The following is a 15,741-nucleotide window of genomic DNA, read 5'->3' as shown; positions in this document are numbered from 1 at the left end:
ATTGTTGTTTGTAGCTACTTCTCAATTCTATGATGAGATTTGTTTTTAATTTCCTTCTTACTTTCAAGAAAGTCTAAGTTCTATTCGTTGTCTTTGTGTTAACTGTGATTTCCAGAAATCAACTTGAAAAATAAATGTGCCTAGTCTTGTCAATGTGAAACTTGAGCATGATTTAGCGTTTCATATGTGAATCATGTGAGATTATGTAAACCTTGTGAGTTTTTGAGCCTATACATGATTGAACCATTATGCATTAATCTCATTCCTTCTTGTGCGTATGATCTCACTGTACATGTATCTCTAGAACTTGCTTTATACTAATCGATTCATTAATCAATTCATGTAATAACTTGGAAGTGATATAGGCCATCTTTGGATCGTCTGAGCCTTTCATGCCTACCTTATATGCTATGTTTATCTGTAGTAGCCCATTGAGCCTTTAACTAAGCCATTTCTTTGTTAGCCACATCTCTTTACCTTGCTCCAATATTGGAGTTGAGCCTATTCACAGAAATCGATTCCTTATTGTTTTGAGAAAGTATTACATGGGTTGTGCTCTTGGGGGTTTCATTTATGTAGAAAGATGGATGGAGCATGTGTATTACAATGAAATGTGAATTTGATGGGTGATGTAGCTTTTGCAGATTTGTTTGTTTCAAAAAAAAAAAAAAAAAAAAAAACGAAATATAAGAAAATTGGAGAGTGTTGATTTGTTGAAAATGTGTCTGCATAGTATAAATTTCCTTTTGAAGTTGAATTTGGGGAGTAACTGGTGCTCGAGGTTTTATTATTTTTCTTTCAATTTGAGGTGGTGTGATATTGAGATGTTGGAAAACTACCAAAGTGTACTTTCTCAAAATTTTTGATTTCCATATCCTTTCTTTCATTAGCCTATCACCTTTAGCCCCATTACAACCGTAATAAAGTCCTATTGATCCAAGGTATTACTTAAGTATTGATAAGCGAGTTAGGTGGACAAGCAAGCATATGGCGGCATGTACAATGAGATCACTTGAGTGAAACACATTAACCAAAACTTATGAGTGAATGAGCGTATGTCTTGTGAGAAACTCACATGTTTGCATATGATGATTTAAAGGAGCTTGGAATTGCATTGACATGGCTAGCTCACACATGGCATTTCAACGTTTTGTTTGAAGGAAATTTGGTTAACTATTGGATGATGTTTTGAGCTCTTGATTAGTTCTTGGTTGTTTGTATCATGATTAACACTTATCTCTGAAATCGAATTTGAGAAGTTGGCTACTAAGTTGTTGAATCTAGTCTTAGTTGAGTGGTGTTGTTTTGTGTTTTGTTTTGCTAGAGGACTAGCAAAAATGTAAGTTTGGGGGTATTTGATCACTCATATATTTCATGCATTTATACCATCAATTTCTAAAGTCTTTGTGATGTTTTTGTGTTAAAATTGTGGCATTTTACCTTACCTTGTGTTAATGTGCAGTTAAATTTGTTTTAGGATAAATTTCAAGCAAAAGTGGGGGAGATATTGAGCAACAGAAAATAAATGGGACGGTAAAGAGAAAGACACGGACAGCAGGAATAAGAAAAGGAATAAAATGAGCACTAAAGAATGGGAGACACGGCATAAAGAAAACAGAGAGGAAGTGGAACAAAAGAAAAGAATAAGGGAATAAAATAAGAGGATGGCATGATTTGTTCAAGGCACACGGGTTGAGTGGAAAACAAAAGAAAGAATAAAAGAAAAAAACAGTGGAGGGAGGACTAAAAAGAAACAACAACAACAACAACAACAAAGCCTTTTCCCACTAAGTGGGGTCGGCTATATGAATCCTAGAACGCCATTGCGCTCGGTTTTGTGTCATGTCCTCCGTTAGATCCAAGTACTCTAAGCCTTTTCTTAGAGTCTCTTCCAAAGTTTTCCTAGGTCTTCCTCTACCCCTTCGGCCCTGAACCTCTGTCCCGTAGTCACATCTTCGAACCGGAGCGTCAGTCGGCCTTCTTTGCACATGTCCAAATCACCGGAACCGATTTTCTCTCATCTTTCCTTCAATTTCGGCTACTCCTACTTTACCTCGGATATCCTCATTCTCAATCTTATCCTTTCTCGTGTGCCCACACATCCCACGAAGCATCCTCATCTCTGCTACACCCATTTTGTGTACGTGTTGATGTTTCACCGCCCAACATTCTGTGCCATACAACATCGCTGGCCTTATTGCCGTCTTATAAAATTTTCCCTTGAGCTTCAGTGGCCTACGACGGTCACACAACATGCTGGATGCACTCTTACACTTCATCCATCCAGCTCGTATTCTATGGTTGAGATCTCCATCTAATTCTCCGTTCTCTTGTAAGATAGATCCTAGGTAGCGAAAACGGTCGCTTTTTGTGATCTTCGCTAAATTGCTCCGGTCATTAGTGTGGATAAGTATATAAATGGATAGAGATAGGAAAGCAAACACAAGATGTACGTGGTTCACCCAGATTGGCTACGTCCACGGAATAGAAGAGTTCTCATTAATTGTGAAGGGTTTACACAAGTACATAGGTTCAAGCTCTCCTTTAGTGAGTACAAGTGAATGATTTAGTACAAATGACATTAGAGTACAAATGACATTAGGAAATATTGTGGGAGAATGATCTCGTAATCACGAAACTTCTAAGTATCGGAGTGTGGTATCATCTTGACTTGCCTTATCTGTCTCATAGGTAGATGTGGCAGCTTCTCTGGAAGTACTCTTCCTCCATCCAGGGGTGGTATCTTTAACTGGTGGAGATGCACAAGGTAATGTATCAATTTCACTTGAAGCTTACTTGTAGTTTCAGGCTTGGTCAAGCGCGATACAAACCATGTAGTAGGAGTCCCCCAAGTCGCCGAGCTAGGGGATTTGCTGAAAGAGGTGACAGACAAGGTAAGCAATCAGAGCTCCGGCTGATTGTTCACCTTCTCCCCATCTTGCAGCAGCATGAAGGATAAAGAGAAGAAAAATGAGAAGAGATGATATGGGATACTTTTGCTTTTGAAGAAGTAACTTTCCACAGGCTTATTCTTGAACTGAGCTGGAGGGTTTTCTGGTTTCCTCCAGAGTATAAGGCCGACTGAAGAATTTGAGGGTCAAAACAAGTCCATCAAATTTAGAGTACGTTCGACCCTGCTGATATGGGATACTTTTGCTTTTGACAGAGTAATGGATGGATCGGCACGTGTGCTGTTACGCTTGTCTCCACATGCTTCCTTGTATCCTTCGCACTTGCCCTATCTGTTCCTCAAGCAGATGCGGTATCTTCCCTGGCAATATAAGATGTTGAAGATGAGTACTCGAGAGCAATGCCAGGTAAGTAATCAGGTAAGGGGTTCCAGGCTGTCAGTTCCTGGCTGGGAGCTTGATTTCAAGTGCTGACTGATTGCTCTCTTTCTCCTTGTCTTGCAGGTAAAAACAAGGCCAAAGGAAAAGACAGGGAAAAAGCATGATATGGGATACTCTTGCTTTTAACCCTGATGATATGAGATATTCTTGCTCTAGTATAGCTTGTTTGCAGAGGTATTATCGGGGGGAAAGAAAGCTGAATATTTCGAAAGGCTTCGTTGGGAGTGCCCTCTCAGATGTGAGGAAGGGTTGAGCATTTTTGCAGGTCTACCTGTCCGTTGGGGATGGAGGTCGACATATATAGGAGTCTCCCTAACAACAAGTAGTAATGCTATTCCTTTACCCTGCTTGGTCATAGCACGGTAGTGGGAGCTGCCAGCTTCACATGTTTTAACTCTGTCAGAGCACTTTGAAAAAGTGGTATGTGGTATCTGGCTCTCGAGATTCGGAGAACAATGCTTCTTCGATTTTTGAGAAAGCAATCATGGTGGGGGTCTGGCTCTCGAGATTCGGGGAGCAGTGTCTCTTCGATTTTTGAGAAAGTAATCATGTTGGGAGTCTGGCTCTCGAGATTCGGAAGGCGGTGCCTCTTCGATTTTGGAGTAAGCAATCTTGTTGGGAGTGTTTTCTCGGATGTGAGTAAAGGTTGGGCATGTTTGCTAGTCTACCTTGCCACGAAGCACGGAGGTTGACACACAGGGACTTTCCAATTATCCAGCAGTGGTACTGTTCCTTTACCCTTGTGGGTAATAATATGGTAGCTAGACCTTCAAAATTTATGTGTCTAAACTTTGTTAGTGCTTTCTTTGCTATTCTTTTACCTTTCTTGGTCAGAGCGATGTAGTGGGAGCTGCAAGCTTCACGTGCTCAACTTTGGCAGAGACTTTGACAAAGTTATCTGTGGTACCCATGAGCTATTGTTGCGTGTGGGAAGTGGGTGATTGAACAGTAAGATTCATGTGCTTTCTACTTCACCAGAAGTCTTCGACAGAATGCCCATAATTTCCGCAAAGCTGAGTGTGCGTGTGACAGGTGCTGACAAGGCTAGAAAAGAAGGTGCCTCTTCGATTTCTGAGATCGGCCCTCGTGGTCTCTGAGCAGCCCAGCTTTTGAGAAAGCGAGCGCCTCTTCGATTGATTCGGAGAACGATGCCTCTTCGATTTTTGAGAAAGCAATCATGCTGGGGGTCTGGCTCTCGAGATTCGGGGAGCAGTGTCTCTTCGATTTTTGAGAAAGTAATCATGTTGGGAGTCTGGCTCTCGAGATTTGGAGGGCGGTGCCTCTTCGATTTTGGAGCAAGCAATCTTGTTGGGAGTGTTTTCTCGAATGTGAGTAAAGGTTGGGCATGTTTGCTAGTCTACCTTGCCACGAAGCACAGAGGTTGACACACAGGGACTTTCCAATTATCCAGCAATGGTACTGTTCCTTTACCCTCTCTTCGATTTTTGAGAAAGTAGTCATGTTGGGAGTCTGGCTCTCGAGATTCGGAGGACGGTGCCTCTTCGATTTTGGAGCAAGCAATCTTATTGGGAGTGTTTTCTCGAATGTGAGTAAAGGTTGGGCATGTTTGCTAGTCTACCTTGCCACGAGGCACAGAGGTTGGCACACAGGGACTTTCCAATTATCCAACAGTGGTACTGTTCCTTTACCCTTGTGGGTAATAATATGGTAGCTAAACCTTCAAAATTTATGGGTCTAAACTTTGTTAGTGCAGTTTCTTTGCTATTCTTTTACCCTTCTTGGTCAGAGCGATGTAGTGGGAGCTGCAAGCTTCACGTGCTCAACTTTGGCAGAGAACTTTGGCAAAGTTATCTGTGGTACCCATGAGCTATTGCTGCGTGTGGGAAGTGGGTGATTCGACAGTAAGATTCATGTGTTTTCTACTTCCCCAGAAGTCTTCGACAGAATACCCATAATTTCCGCAAAGCTGAGTGTGCGTGTGACAGGTGCTGACAAGGCTGGAAAAGTAGGTGCCTCTTCGATTTCTGAGATCGGCCCTCGTGGTCTCTGAGGAGCCCAGCTTTTGAGGAAGCGAGCGCCTCTTCGATTTCTGAGATCGGCTTTCGTGGTCTTTGAGCAGCCCAACTTTTGAGAAAGCAAACACCTCTTCGATTTATGAGATCAACCCTCGTGGTCTCTAAGCAGCCCAGCTTTTGAGAAAGCAAACGCCTCTTCGATTTCTGAGCAGGCGCCTCTTCGATGTCTGAAGCTCCGTCGAGTGCAGCTTTTTATAGGGGCTGGCATTAAGTTCCAAAGCACACTTGAATCTCCACCAGTAGAAGCTCCATTCTTGCACTTCTAAGATCTTGATTTGTCCGACCTCTTCTCTCTTCAATACCTTTGAAAATGTCTGGCCCCTCCGACCGTCGTTTTGACTTGAACCTTGTTGAAGAGGCAGCCCCGCCTTCTCCAGACAACATATGGCGCCCATCCTTCGTCTCCCCTACTGGTCCTCTTACCGTTGGGGATTCCGTGATGAAGAATGATATGACCGCTGCGGTGGTGGCCAGGAACCTTCTCACTCCCAAAGATAACAGACTACTTTCCAAACGGTCTGATGAGTTAGCTGTTAAGGATTCACTGGCTCTCAGTGTTCAGTGTGCAGGTTCTGTGTCTAATATGGCCCAACGCCTATTTGCTCGAACCCGCCAAGTTGAATCATTGGCGGCCGAAGTGATGAGTCTCAAACAGGAGATTAGAGGGCTCAAGCATGAGAATAAACAGTTGCACCGGCTCGCACATGACTATGCTACAAACATGAAGAGGAAGCTTGACCAGATGAAGGAAACTGATGGTCAGGTTTTACTTGATCATCAGAGATTTGTGGGTTTGTTCCAAAGGCATTTATTGCCTTCGTCTTCTGGGGCTGTACCGCGTAATGAAGCTCCAAATGATCAACCTCTGATGCCTCCTCCTTCTAGGGTTCTGTCCAGTACTGAGGCTCCGAATGATCCCCCTCCGATGCCTTCTCTTTCTGGGGCTCTACCGACTGCTGAGACTTCTCCTAAGCAACCTTTGTGAAGGCTCCATCTTGTTTGTTTATTTTGACTCATGTATATGTACATATTTGTAGCTTATCGGGGATATCAATAAATAAGTTTTCCTTCATTTCAACGTATTGTGTTAAATACACCAAAGCCTTCTTCGCTAAGTTCTTTGAATTTTCTTTTGTTGAAGCTTGTATGTTGAAGCTTTCTGAGTGGAGCATGTAGGTTGGGGTAGTGTTCCCTTAATTTTTCGAGTGAGGAAAACTTCTCGGTTGGAGACTTGGAAAATCCAAGTCACTGAGTGGGATCGGCTATATGAATCTTAGAACGCCATTGTGCTCGGTCCTGTGTCATGTCCTTCGTTAGATCCAAGTACTCTAAGTCTTTTCTTAGAGTCTCTTCCAAAGTTTTCCTAGGTCTTCCTCTACCCCTTCGGCCCTGAACCTCTGTCCCATAGTCGCATCTTCTAATCGGAGCGTCAGTAGGCCTTCTTTGCACATGTCCAAACCACCGTAACCGATTTTCTCTCATCTTTCCTTCAATTTCGGCTACTCCTACTTTACCCCGGATATCCTCATTCCTAATCTTATCCTTTCTCGTGTGCCCACACATCCAACGAAGCATCCTCATCTCCGCTACACCCATTTTGTGTACGTGTTGATGCTTCACCGCCCAACATTCTGTGCCATACAGCATCGCCGGCCTTATTGCCGTCCTATAAAATTTTCCCTTGAGCTTCAGTGGCATACGGCGGTCACACAACACGCCAGATGCACTCTTCCACTTCATCCATCCAGCTTGTATTCTATGGTTGAGATCTCCATCTAATTCTCCGTTCTTTTGCAAGATAGATCCTAGGTAACGAAAACGGTCGCTCTTTGGTATTTCTTGATCTCCGATCCTCACCCCTAACTCGTTTTGGCCTCCATCTGCACTGAACTTGCACTCCATATATTCTGTCTTTGATCGGCTTAGGCGAAGACCTTTAGATTCCAACACTTCTCTCCAAAGGTTAAGCTTTGCATTTACCCCTTCCTGAGTTTCATCTATCAACACTATATCGTCTGCGAAAAGCATACACCAAGGAATATCATCTTGAATATGTCCTGTTAACTCATCCATTACCAACGCAAAAAGGTAAGGACTTAAGGATGAGCCTTGATGTAATCCTACAGTTATGGGAAAGCTTTCGGTTTGTCCTTCATGAGTTCTTACGGCAGAAAATAAGAAGACAGAGGGCAGAGGATACAGAGGAGAGATAGGCACGGCAAAGAGCAGGGAGAGGAGACTGAGACAAAAACGTAGCACGGCAGGAAGGGAAGAAGAAGCTTCACTCTATTGTTCTTGGTTTTATCTTCTCAAACCCATGTTTTACTTTTGGTTTAATTTGAGAATAATGTGTAACTAATTTTTAGTAGTTAGGGGCTGTTTTGAAGCCCCGAATATGATTGTAAGTTTGTTGTGATATTTTGTTTGAATGACTTTTATGAAAGGATGAAAATTGTTTCACTACTTATGTCATTGATAAATTCTTTATGTGTTTCTATGGATGCATACATAGTGAGCATATCTAGGATTTTAATGCTATGAATATATGTTTACCTGCCCTTGTTGAATGAGGACCTACATATGTTCTAGAGTAGCACTTGTTAATTGTGGTTAACATGTGAACCGATTTCTAGGATAAGTAAGACAACGCCAGTACTTACGATGCCTTGTGATGACTCAAACTCTTTTTATTCTTAATGATTTCTACTTGTTAAATCTATGAACACGCCATTCTAGATTGCATGTTTGGGACTAAGTTAAGTTGAAAACGCCATTCTCTTAACATACTACGTAAGAAAGAGTAATAGGTTGAGTTCTAACAGTGAGCCAACTTGAGCATCTTCATCCGGAAATAAAAGGGATTTGAATGAAACATAACATGCTTGCATGATTATTTGGTGGTGGATAGCATGTCCCCTAACTCGTTTTCTTAACTTGTGAATTAAAATCTATTGGTATTATTTAAAACTTGTTGAGGTCCTGTTTTGTCCGATTTAATTTAAATAGCTAATCAACTCCAAAAATCCCAAAAATTTGTGTGAGCATAGCTTGGTGTGCCTAGGTTATGTGTATAAAATTTCGTTGCATTTGGATAAGTGTAAGTTAGTCTAATAATTATTGTTCGGTGGCTGGTCAGTGGAGACAGCCACCCCGTTTTTGTGACATTTTAAGTATTTTGATAAAACAATCTTCTGCGGGAAAGACCCTTATTTTCATATGCTACAATCGACAAATTTTAGTGTTAATGAGGAAAAATTAATAGGATATTTGTGTGCTACTTTGTGGTGTGCTTTTATGCCTACCAGAGCCTCGTCATCCGCGCAGTCAAAGACCAAGGTTACGGCTTTGACGTAGGAAGTCGCTGGGCTGAGGAGTGAGCTGGCATCGTACAAGTCTCAAATGTCAATGCTTGTACAAGCCCTCAGTTCCTCTGGAATACATCTCCCCGATTTTTCTACACCATCGCCCTCACGGCCCTTCCACACCAAGCAAGCACAGCAATCAGACCCGTCGACCTCTGACCCCGTCCCCAACCAACAACAAGATACCAAGCACCTCCGAATGACACGCCTATAGATTTTGCCTCTTTATTTCATAGTTTTGTTCCCTTTTTTTTTTAACTTTACATTTGTACGTACATTTTATGAAATTCGTTTTTTTTTTCCTTTTATTCTATTTTTTTATTAAAAATTACACGTGCGCGACGACGAAATGTCGTCGCACAAAATTAAGCGCGTCTTACTCTTCGTAGCGCATTACTACGCGACTACTATAGATTTCGTCGCGCAACAAGTTTTGAGGCAAATTACCCACAAACGCACTTGTACTCGTTTATATCGTACGACAAAAACCTTTGTCCATATAACTTTTGCGCGATGACTAGTAAAGCGTCGCGCAGTTGTCAAGACGCGCGACAAATTTGAAGATGTTCGTCGCGCAATGTCTTTTTTCACGAGCTTTGCGCGACAAAATATGCATGGCGATTTTCTGGTCGCCATAGTTTATGTACGACCAAATAATTCTTTGGCGACAAAATGTCCGTAGTCGGGCAAACTGTTTAATTTAGTAGTGTTAAAGACAAACAATCCTTAGGGTTAGGCCGCCACTAGCCGACGACACATTGTTTACAGGAAAGAATGCCCACCGAACGGGATCGTAACGTTTCAACGGTCTTCTGCGACAGAGAGGGACTCAATCACTCACCATATCGGACTGCAGCGTGGCATGTGACAAAAAGTCATATAAATAACACCAATATATAGACAGCCCCACATCATCCACATTGGTCGCACCTCACTCCTCGTTTTCTACGCCCCACGTTTATCTCGAATCCCAATATCCCCAACCCAGCTCAACTCTTCACTGTCACTGTTTGCATACATTCTATGTAAGTCCCCAACTTTCTGGCCATCTCTCGAATGGTAAGGCTTGTTCTTGCTTTGGAAGCTTAATTAGTGCCTTTAAACCTTCTATGTAATCGAGTTTACAAAGAAACAACAGCCCAAGTCCAATTGGGTCATTGCGTAGGCACCTCTCATTAATTTCGTAAAGGCTTTTAATTTCTTTCTTAATTATATTTAAAGTATTAGTGTATTTATCAAGATGGTGGGAGGATTGGATTAGAGGATGTTCTAGAGGAGGTAGATGCAGATTTGGGGTTGTTTTTGCTTGCTGTTTGTGTTTTGTTCTGTTCTTCAGTTATTTAAGAGGGTTTTGCAGATATTTCTAGGGTTTTTGGGGATGGAGTGTGCTTCATGTATCAAGTTTTTGAATCAGGGAAGTGATTTTGGATGCGGGTTTTTCATGTTTGGCCGTTTCTTGCCAGTTTTCAACTTGTTGGGGTTGTTTTTGGTGTTTATTTTGGGGCTAAAGGTTTTGCAAGTTGGGGTTCATTCGGGGTTTTTTATGGAATTTTTATGTGATTTTAGAGGTAAATCAAGAGATTTCAGAAATCGGGTTTGTTCGAGGTGTGGTTCTGGTGATGATGTCTGTTCTCCAAAGGTGAAATCATTGGAAACTTCACCAAATGCAGATTGCTTGTTGTTAAGCAAAAATGTCAATGCAGAAGAGAGAGATCATGTCGATATTAACGACGGTCATGGTGATAGCGATGGTGATGATGAAAGTGTTGGTTACGGCGACGATGGGGAATTTGATGTGTTTGCATTGAGAAAAATGGTGAAGGTTGAGCGGCGAAGGAGGAATGAGGCTCGCGTAGAGCTCGAGAAGGAAAGGATGGCTGCTGCATCTGCAGCCGAGGAAGCTATGGCCATGATCCTGCGTCTTCAAAACGAGAAAAGCTGTACTGAAATCCAAGCCAAGCAGTACCGTCAAATGGCGGAGCAGAAGCAGCAGTATGATGAAGTGATGTTCCGATCGATGCAGTGGATTATAATGAAACACGAATCGGAGAGGAGTCTACTGGAGGAGCAACTGAGGCTGTACAGGCAAAAGTTGCAGCAATGTCTTAAGGGTGATGAAACGGCGGCACAATCCCAAGAAGCTGATCCGAGTTCCAACCTAATCGAGAATTGCATGGATGATGGGCTTGACGTAGATCCGTGGGAGCCGGTGCGACCGCACTTATGAACCACATTTTGGATCACTACATCAATAACCTGAAGTCCGCTTATATGTGGAAAATGCCGTAGATGGCCGAGATGATGTGCTTCATGCGAATCAGTGAATATAAACAGATAAATATTGTTTATGACGTAGATCGTAAATGAGGTACAAATAATTCTGCTCTTTTCTGATATGCATATTGAGTAATTTCATTTACAAAACATACTTTTCTTTGTCTTTTTGTTGAATAAAATAGGGGGCATTTGTATATATGAACACAAACGTGACCTTCTCTTTTATCCATGTAATCTTGTAAATTAAGTAAATAAGGTGCTACGTGCACTCTTTGTTATGATTATTTGGTAATTGGTGTTTAGATGATTTTGTTTAAAACCTCAAATGTTGTCATGTGAGAATGTCGTGTGAATTTAATCATTCCTCTATGATATAGGTTTGTAGGTTGAAAATGGTCCAAAAGTCTTGTGGATTAGTAGGGGACCACAGACAATGTCCTATATGTTACACATGCTTTATTAATTTATTTTTTGGTTTGAATATATATTAATTAGTGGATTGGTAAGAAATGTCCTTCTGGTTAGAGAGGTTAATTGTCAATGTAAAACCAGTAGAAACAATTTAATGGGAATTTTTTCTCGAAAACACGGTTGGTACATTCAATGGTATAATATAATTGGTTGAACTTTTTTTATTCCTCAAGTTTTCATTCAATTGTATTATTATATTTAATGTACCAGATTGTGTTCTCGGCACACTCTACAATTCCACATAGAAACCCTCTATGTTACATATTCCCTCGAACACCTATGTCTATACTTTGAATTTCCAGTTACAATTGTGCTTTAGTTGAATAATGGACTCTAGAGTAAGTGCTGGAAAATTGATTCTACTTGTTTTCAGTTTGGGTTTAGCGTGTTTTTATTTTTTGTATTTCCATGAAATAATTGAAAAGTAGTGAAATTCTAGGTAATGTAAGTTATGTTTTAGTCACTCTATGCGAGGCTCCATATTTTAAATAGCCTCAAAATTAAACAACCACCACGGGATGATCCAGTGGTTGAGAACGAGTTCTATACCCATATTCTACACAGCACGTCCTGGGTTCAATTCCTAGTGCTGGTGAATTACACGGTGATGGTTAGAGGCTGAAATGTCTCTATGAGACTTCCCGCCCTCGGAAGGGTGGACTGTCATGGCGAAACTACTAGCTGGTCACTTTTTTATGTTCTGAGTGCTTAGAGAGGCTAGCCAGCAACCATAATAACTACAAACACAAGCTCCTAGTCCACTATAGCATAGTAAATGACCATTACTAAATGACAACATAATTCCTAATTAAAACACCGCTTGCAAGAAATCAAGTTAATAGGAAGTATTAAATTGAATTTGAACTAGCCACCAAACTACGTTAATGGCACTACATCATCCTCCCCTACCGAGTAAGAACTCGCCCACGAGTTTGAACCCAACTCTCCATGATATTTTGACAAGTCTCGAACATTAAAAGTTGGGTGAGTGTTTATGGTCCAGTGGAAGCTCAACCCTATAAGCATTGTCACAAATTTTCTTCAAGATCTTGCATGGACCAATCCTCTTTTCTTTGAGCTTATTATAGTAGCCACTAGGAAAACACTCTTTCTTCAAATATACCCAAACTAGATCACCTTCATCAGATTTCTTCATGCGGCGATGTTTATCGGCAACTTCTTTGTACTTGATATTGTTGTCTTCAAGCTTCTTCCGCACTTCTTCATGTATTATAGCCATGCATACAGCAAAATCTTTAGCTTTTTCGGTTTTGGTAATAAAGAGTTTGGAATGGGAGAAAAGCCAAGATAATGTGTTGGGGTCCTCCCATAAACAATCTCAAAAGGACTCTTTCCGGTAGAACGGTTTGCAACGTAATTATAAAAAAACTCAGCTTGAGAAAGAGTCATGTCCCACTGCTTTGGTTTCTTGGTTGCCAGTGCTCTGAGCAGATTGCCTAATGTTCTGTTAACCACTTCGGTCTGGCCAGCTGTTTGAGAGTGATAAGCACGACTATACAACAAATTAGTGCCAAACCTACCCAACAAGTGTTTCAAAAAATGACTAAGGAACTTGGTATACCTATCTGAAACAATAGATTTTGGAATACCGTGATGTTTAACCACTCCCTTGAAATATAGATCAGCAACATAGGAGGCATCCATAGTCTTCTTACACGGAATAAAATGAGCCATCTTGGAGAAGCAATCAACAACAACAAAGATGGAGTCATTTCCCCTTTGAGTCCTTGGCAAATCAACCACAAAATTTATGCTAACGTCCTTCCATGGAGCATTGCGAGGTGGTAAGGGGGTGTAAGCACCAGCATTCTGTGATTGGCTTTGCATGGTTGACAACTTCTGCCCCTTTTCACGTAGTTAGTCACATCCCTATAGATTGTAGGGCAATAATACTTATCTTTTACAAGACTGATTGTCTTGTCTCTCCCAAAATGCCCACCTAAACCTCTCGGATGCAGCTCCTTGATTATATATTCCCGAAGTGAGCATTTAGGAATCCACATACACGCTCTCTTAAAAAGAAAACCATCTTGGACAAGGTAATCCTTATGATGTCCTTCCTTGCAAAACTCCCAAACCTCCCCAAAATCAGTATCACCAGCATACATTTCTTTAATGTTATCAAAGCCTTCCAGCTGAACACAGAAGGTATTGAGAAGTGACATCCGTCTGCTAAGAGCATCTACAACCTGGTTGTATCTCCCACTCTTATGCCTTATTACAAAAGTACACTCTTGTAGAAATGCAACCCAATTGGCATGTTTTCTATTCAAGTTTCCTTGGTTGTTAATGTGTTTGAGAGCCTCGTGATCATAATTCAAGCTAAACTCCATTTGAATAAGATAAGGCCGCCAATGACGAAGTGACTGAACAATGGAATAGAATTCCAGATCATAAGTGGAATAATTCTTCTTTGCTTCATTTAATTGTTGGCTAAAGAAAGCTACTGGATGACCTTCTTGGCTGAGTACACCGCCTATTCCCACATGAGATGCATCACAATCAACTTTAAACACTTTCTCGAAGTCGGGCAAAGATAATATAGGAGTGTTGGACAATTTTTCTTTCACAAGCTGAAAACTCTTCGCAACTTCCTTACTCCACTTGAATTCCCCCCTTTTCGTACAATTTGTCAAACGGGTCAAAATAGAGCTAAAATTTCTGATGAATCGACGATAAAATGAAGGCAGCCCATGAAAGCTCTTTACATCCTGCAAGCTGTTTGGTGTGGGCCAATCTTTGATAGCTATAATTTTCTCTTCATCCATTTTTAGACTTGTAGAAGTTAGGACAAAGCCTAGGAAAACTAGGCTTTCGGTCATGAAAGAACATTTCTTGAGGTTCACATAAAGCTTCTCCTTTCTCAGAACTGTTAACACAACCTTCAAATGTTCCATATGGTTTTTTTCATCAATGCTATAAATGAGTATATCATCAAAGTAGACAACGACAAATTTACCAATGAAAGAGCACAGTGCATGATTCATTACCCTCATAAAGGTGCTCGGGGCATTGGAGAGCCCAAATGGCATAACAAGCCACTCGAAGAGGCCCTCACGAGTCTTGAAGGCAGTCTTCCATTCATCACAAGGTTTAATTCAGATTTGGTGGTACCCACTTCGAAGATCAATCTTGGAGAATACTTTGGCACCAACAAACATGTCGAACATATCTTCAATCCTCGGAATAGGGAACTTGTATTTGATAGTGATTTTATTGATAGCACGGCTGTCTGTACACATACGCCATGTGTTATCGGTCTTTGGAGTAAGCAAAGCTGGTACCACACACGGACTCATGCTTTCTCTGATATAACCTTTCTTAAGCAATTCTGAAACTTGTCTTTTCAACTCCTCGTGCTCTTTAAGACTAATGCGGTAGTGAGCTTTATTTGGAAGGTTTGAACCAGGAATCAAATCTATTTGGTGTTGGATGTGTTGGAGAGTTGACCTTTGTAATTAGCTTAGTTACCTGTTTGGGTCTTTGTAATCAAGATGTAATTATGATAGATATTATTTTTTGTTTCTTTCCTTGTAAATCAATCTTGTATAATATATATTTCCCTCCTTGGTGAGAAGAATAATATCAGAAAATTAAACCCCAAAATAAGCCCTAATTAGCATGGTATCAGAGCAGAGATCTTAGGATTTTTGCTCTGCCCGTTCCCTCAAGCAAACTCGGCCCTCCCATGGAGAACCTACCACCACTCCACGATGGAAACAATTTCATCCTAACCGATCCTACCCCTATACTAAACATTACTACCCTAACTGACCCTACCATGAATCTTCTTGTTTCGAGTTCTTCTGACATGCCTCCGGAGTCCTTAGGTAATTGTGGTTATGCTTTTAATATGAATAATTGTGATACTCAGTTCGGTTGGATCATTGACTCCTGTGCCACAGACCATATGACCTATGATCCCACTGATTTAGCCTGTGATACTGTTCCACTTTGACAAAATATTACTAATGCTAATGGTGTCACCTCACCGGTAACTGGCGTTGGCACTGTACACCTCACGCCTACCCTCTCTTTGCCGTATACATTACTTGTACCTTCACTAAAGCATAAATTGATGTCTCCTGACCAAGTTACTAAGCAATTGAACTGTTGTGTACTATTGTATCCGAAGTTTTGTCTTATTCTATCATATTCTCACGAAGGAAATAATTGGTCGTGGTACTAAGAGGGGGGATCTCTATTTTGTGGACGGTGTCAGTA

General features: G+C 41.2%; 1 protein-coding gene across 1 annotated transcript; it reads left to right on the top strand.

Annotated features, from left to right (window-relative positions):
* The first annotated feature begins 9,522 nt into the window (after positions 1 to 9,522).
* Positions 9,523 to 11,309, top strand: LOC126584184 (protein FLOURY 1-like). Its single transcript, XM_050248648.1, has 3 exons — positions 9,523 to 9,541; positions 9,653 to 9,773; positions 10,315 to 11,309. The coding sequence occupies exons 1-3, from the start codon at positions 9,523 to 9,525 to the stop codon at positions 10,973 to 10,975; spliced, it is 801 nt and encodes a 266-aa protein (XP_050104605.1). The 3' UTR covers positions 10,976 to 11,309.
* The last annotated feature ends 4,432 nt before the right edge of the window (positions 11,310 to 15,741 follow it).

Source organism: Malus sylvestris, chromosome 10 (genome assembly GCF_916048215.2).
Source record: "Malus sylvestris chromosome 10, drMalSylv7.2, whole genome shotgun sequence".
NCBI classification, from domain to species: Eukaryota; Viridiplantae; Streptophyta; class Magnoliopsida; order Rosales; family Rosaceae; genus Malus; species Malus sylvestris.
This window is presented reverse-complemented; position numbering and strand designations above follow the sequence as displayed.

Bases quoted from the DNA above. Each gene is read 5' to 3' on its own strand.
- LOC126584184 (XM_050248648.1), top strand. The intron at 9,774-10,314 runs GTAAGTCCCCAA...ATGTGATTTTAG, and splicing joins ACTGTTTGCATACATTCTAT to AGGTAAATCAAGAGATTTCA.